Source organism: Xenopus laevis, chromosome 8L, assembly GCF_017654675.1.
Source record: "Xenopus laevis strain J_2021 chromosome 8L, Xenopus_laevis_v10.1, whole genome shotgun sequence".
Lineage (NCBI taxonomy): Eukaryota > Metazoa > Chordata > Amphibia > Anura > Pipidae > Xenopus > Xenopus laevis.
This window is the reverse complement of record NC_054385.1, coordinates 61319730-61325526: the sequence shown is the minus strand read 5'-3', so window position 1 is coordinate 61325526 and position 5797 is coordinate 61319730. Positions and strand designations below refer to the sequence as shown.

At 39.7% G+C, this 5797-nt stretch overlaps 1 protein-coding gene across 1 annotated transcript; it reads left to right on the top strand.

Moving 5' to 3' along the window:
• Positions 1-846: 846 nt before the first annotated feature.
• On the top strand, positions 847-3690 carry gpr101.L (G protein-coupled receptor 101 L homeolog). Its single transcript, XM_018230035.2, has 2 exons — positions 847-1032; positions 1256-3690. The coding sequence occupies exon 2, from the start codon at positions 1504-1506 to the stop codon at positions 2767-2769; it is 1266 nt and encodes a 421-aa protein (XP_018085524.1). The 5' UTR covers positions 847-1032; positions 1256-1503; the 3' UTR covers positions 2770-3690.
• The last annotated feature ends 2107 nt before the right edge of the window (positions 3691-5797 follow it).

Sequence of the window (5797 nt, the reverse complement as noted above, 5' to 3'; positions counted from 1 at the left end):
GAGAAAGCTAGTGAACGTATCATATCGGATGACAATTCTTGGAGAAAAGCTGGCAGGTTTGGGAAAGAATGATGTCAGGAAATACTGCCTTTTACAGGGTGAAAATGGACCATTATCATTCCACTTTGCTTGGCCCATTTGCACCAAAGGGAGAATCCAGTCTCCATGGTGATACAGCCAAATGTTTTGAATCACAAGGTTTTGCGTTTTAAGGTTTTAATTAGGTAAGTGAGTATGCAGGAAAAGTGTAGCCCACCTGAGAGGCAGGATGCAGCTGGGGAGGACAGAGGTGGGTGAAACAATGTCACACCTGCCAGCAGAACATAGGGAGAAGAGATGCTTATTCTCAGGCACTTGGAAGGAGTGACATATTAATGATGAGTGTTTGTACTTATTAGTATCAGCACAGAGATAAAATCAAAGCAAGGCACATTATTGGTATACATTATGGCAATCTGGGATAAACTGTTTGCTTCCAACTGTCTCGTCAGATGCAAAATGCCACAAACAGTTAGTCACGGTTTCAGCTTGGCAACACGCATTCTAAATTTGTATCATATTTCATAAGGTCTAGCAATCACACATTGTGCGTCTGAGGAACGAGACATTACATTGTTCTGCTATCCTGCGCTGTACAATAGCCCCTGCGAGGGGTGAGGGGGTCCTGCCAATTTCAGCATTTCCACTTCTAAGTGATTAGAGAAAGAAATATGTAAAATGGTTTTAATGCAGCAATCTGCTGGTTTTATAAGAACGAGACGGCTGTTATTGCTTGTAAATGTGATGTGCTGTATTGGTTTAGCACCCTCTGCTTGTTCCAGGCTTCTCCATAGCTTGTGAGTTAAAAAGAGCATGGGGGAGGGAATGGAAGACTGGGAGAGGAGGAGGAGGAGGGAAAGGAGAGGGCTGATTCCTCTCCAGCAGAACTGAGCTGTCCAAATCACAGAAATAGACACAACGGGAGGGGGTATGGAGACAGATCCATCATTTTATCAGCTTCCTGAAGCTTATGAAGACAATGTCCATCAACAGGTAATTTTACTCTCACCTTAACATGCGTTTATTCCAGGGGCGAGAGTTATTTTCATTCACAGGACAGAACATATTGGGTGATATATTGGACATATAGCTAGATGTACACTGCCGCTCACAATAATACCTGTGCAGCTGTGCAAATAGGTGCCTTAGAATAATGTATACACCAGTGTATTCTATGAAAAAGCTCTTGTCTTAATGTTTGTACTGATGTCTTTAGGCCTTTCTGGTGGAGAAATGAAGAAATGGAAATTGTCAGAATGTGAAGCTCTAGTTTCTGCTCAGTGTCCTCCTAGATGCTCTGTGTGGGTGATGGATGTACAATCTACATATAGAACTCTTTCTAAGAGTGGCCTGGATCGTGCTGGGGTAGAATAGCACTCCAATGCTGCTCTGGCATACAGTCTGACCTGAAGAACCTAGCCATCCCACTCTGGATGGAGGTGTGAGTGAGGCTTGGTCACAACCATGCAGAGGTTGAGTGAGCGAAGGGTCATCGGAAACCAGAGTCACTTTTCAGCTGAGCAAAGCTCATCCTCTATGCCTGACACCATTCTCAGGATTGTCCTCATTATTTCCCTCCTTTGTCTTTCTTTATTTGGAAATATAATGCTCCTGGTGGTTTTTCATCGAAAGCCTCAGCTGCTCCAGGTAGCAAACCGTTTTATTTTCAACCTGCTGGTAGCTGATCTTCTGCAGACAGTCTTGGTGATGCCTTGTGTCATTGTTACCTCCCTCCCTGATATCTGGCCCTTGGATAATGGTCTCTGTGGAGCAGTGGTGGTGCTGATGCATTTATTTGCATTTGCAGGTGTAAACACAATCACGGTTGTTTCTGTGGACAAATACCTGGCCATAATCCATCCATTGTCGTACCCCACTAAGATGACCCCAAAGAGAGGCAGCCTTTTGATATTTTGCACTTGGATTTTCAGTGTCCTCCAAAGCACCCCACCTCTTTATGGCTGGGGGAAGGTTGAATTTGATTTACAGAGTCACTACTGTAAAGTGTTGTGGGCTTCAAGTTACTCCTACACCATGATTAGTGCTCTGTTTTCCTTTATCTTGCCAGTAAGCATTATGTTGGCGTGCTATGGAATGGTTTTCAGAGCTGCCAGGAGGCAAAATGCATTAGTGCACCCAGTCCAGGCAAATGGATGTGACAGGTCTGAAAGCTCTAGATCCACTGCACTAAACGCACTTGACAAAACAACTCACCACCGACCTCTCTACCACTGCAAAGCAGCCAAGGTTATCTTTGCAATCCTGTCATCTTACATCATAAGCATGGGTCCCTACAGTATACTCAGCATTGTCGCCTCCAGTGCCAATTCAGACATTCCAAGAGGGGTAACCTCATTAGTTCTGGTTCTATTCTTCCTTCAGTGTTGCATCCATCCTTATATATATGGTTATATGCATAAAAGCTTGAAAAAAGAATTCCTTTTGCTTCTGCATGGGTTTTTCTGCAAGCAGGTGCATCCACAAAACACCATAGTAGACAGTTATATTATCCTAACAGATGGCAGGATCTTTCCATCACACTTTTCTGCTGGTCCTACAGTCAAATTTCTGGAGGAAGAGACTACCATTTCTGTCATAACTGGAAAAAGTATGAACAATCTAAAAATTAAAGAAGGTAAAAAAGAAACTAGTTCAGCCAATCTAACCCCAGAAAGGGAGCTAAGCCAACAAAAAAGGGGTCCTGATATACCACAACTTATTAAATGTTAATGTACTAGATATAAGGTATACATAAATATATATATATGTATATATATTTATGTGGTATTTGGGGTAACTAATTATGGGACATATCTGCATTTATAAAAGACAAATGGTTTGATATAAATTAAAGTAAAAAAATGTGGGTTTCCATGTTTGACTTTAAAGGTCAAAGCAAAATTTTGTGGCCCTCCGTTGCAGATTTATAGATTAATTTTGCTACAAAAACTGAAATAAGATTTTTTTTTATACAATAAAATCATACATTCTAGTAAACTTTGTTTAGTTTACCTTATGTTGATTATAAATTATTGCTTTAAGAGAGGGAGTATTAACTTTTTATGTCCATGTGCCATTCCTTGCATTCCAAGGCATTCACCAGCAATATGAGTGTGTTGTGAACTGTAGTTCTGCAACAGCTGGAATGGCAAAGGATTTCTAGTTCTGAAAAAGTGCCAGGCCCTTAAATCATATATGCAATAATTGAGTCCAAGGGTCTGGTATGTGGCCTTCCAGTTGTTTATGAACTACAGATCCCAGCATCCCTTAGAACCTTTCAGCTGTCAATAGACCCTGAAGGATGTCTCTAAAATTAACTATGTGACAACAGGTTGGATAGATCTGCTCTCTATACAAATATCCATGCACAGTACTTGCACTTTCCAATTAATGCAAAACCACAGAGGAGGGAGTATTCTAACATCTTGTACTAAAGCATTCAATAAAATGACTTCTTTTCAGAAATGAAAGGCTTGCAGAAACTCATTGTGGGGAAACAATTTCTTATCTACAGTATACACAGAATTTTATCATTTTACAGTAAAGTAAGAGCTCATTGTTGGAAATAAATATTGCTTTACTGCATTTGGGTGGGGACTGCCATATTTCTTGCCTCAGTTGTGGTTAATTTAAATGTTTTACATAAACACCAACAGCAACAACATAAAATTGACTTCAATTTTTTTTCATGATACCATTGTTAAAGCATGCATTTTGTCCACCAAGCTTTAGCCCTCAAAATGCTGTTTAACTACAACTCCAAACACCCTCTGTGAGAGTTGTAGTCCAACAATATCTGGAGCTTGGTGAGAGCATTATTAAATAACCAATAAAACAGAGAGGAATGGTGGGCTAATGAAGTATCAAACTCTAATTATATAGAGGGATACAGACTATTTGTCTGGACTTTGTCTATATTTTCATGTATTGTATACCCTAATAAGGCAAGAAATGGCAGGCAAGTAGATGTAATTGTTCCATAGCAGCGGATACTTACTATTATAATCCCCTGCTCTGTGGTACACGATGCTGCTATTTATAGAAGTCCTTTTATATAGCGATAGAGACCAAGAGCACATCTGGAATCAAACTGAAACTGATGATTGTGCTAACAGGGGAGAAAATAACCACCGATGTCTGCATAGAAGCAGAAAACAATCAAAGCAGCACTAAAATGATCATCTGTTACATTTCATGTGTTGATTGCATTTTCAGAAATCTCAGTAATTAGGAGCATGCAGGTGGCCCTTTAGCTACAATTCATTGTTAACTTTATTTATTACAGAGTGCACAGTTGACTGGGAATGATGGGAGTTGTATTTCAATCATAGAGCCGATATTCCTGAGACATTGTATACTGACTGTATCCATTCACAAAGCATATTCTCTCTGCTGGTAGATGTCCATCTCTATCAAATGGAAGACATGGATGAAATGCATGTATTTTGTCACTAAAACAAAACTATACAGTTAACATGTATTACAGTACATAGAGGGGTTGGACATATTCATTTCAGAAATATGCCTTGTATTATTCACACACCTTGTGAGAACCTACAGTGATACTTTTATGTAAAGCAGAGAGATTGGATCCCATTGCTAAATGTACATGGGGCATCAGCCAATGCACAACTGTCTAGACTCACACTGCATATCAATCCGATCGATCCCCCCCCCCATACACACACTGATCAGTAGGATGAATACAGTGTGGCCTTGCATGGCTGAAGACAAGCTGCTCAACAGCTATCCAGCTTTAAAGTGGAATGATAGCACCTAAAACACAATTCAGTGTCAATGCCATCAGAAAGAAGCCCAATGGCCTACATATAAATCGAGAAAATAAAAACCTATGGCACGCTGTAGCTTTTGCAGGATGAAATTAGTGCTTTATTAACTCCAAGAAGATATTATTGTTGCAATGTTTTAGGCCTGGCTGCCAATAGCTGAGCATTTGGTTAGATATCAGAAAGTCAGCCCATGTGTCACTAAATCAACAGGAGAGGGATTTAAAATTGTTTGTGTAGCTGAGTCTTGATAAGAGCTGCTGAAATTGCTGATTACCTGAAATACCCCTTATGCTGAGGGCACACGAGGCGCAGGCTCAGCTATGCTCCATCTACGTTTTCCCTGCAGACGGAGAAAAGCCAATTCACTCCTACTGCACTCATAGACACAGCATTGGGCACTGAGCAGATATCAGCACAAAAATGCATAATTTCGCATTTCTGCCCAGATATCCACTCAGTGTGTCTACAAGCAGCCTGACGCTGTGCCTGTCAGTGCAGAGGAACAGATGAGTGGATGGGAGCCCATTCCCTAAGGGGAAACACAGGCAGAGAGAAGCTGAGCATGCACCCCGTGTGCCCTCACCCTTGTATTATAAAAAGCACTTAAAGGGGAATCTATATGTTTTGAAATAAAATATAACAATTACTACAGCAGTGCTTCAATTCTATAATAATGAATTTTTTTTAAAAATAAGCTTTATTTATATGAAAATGTCATTTTAATATAGACTGTTTATGTTTCCCTTTAATGACTGCTGATATAAACAAACAAAGGTATGCTTTTATATCTTGTATCTTTCTATCAGCAGTCATTAAAGGGAAACTATACCTCAGAACATGCAGAATATTTCTCACATAAACAGCCTATATTAAAACGACATTTTCATATAAATAAAGCTTTTTTTTTTTTTTAAAAAAATTATAATAAAATTGAAGCACTGCTGCAGTAATTATTATATTTTATTTCA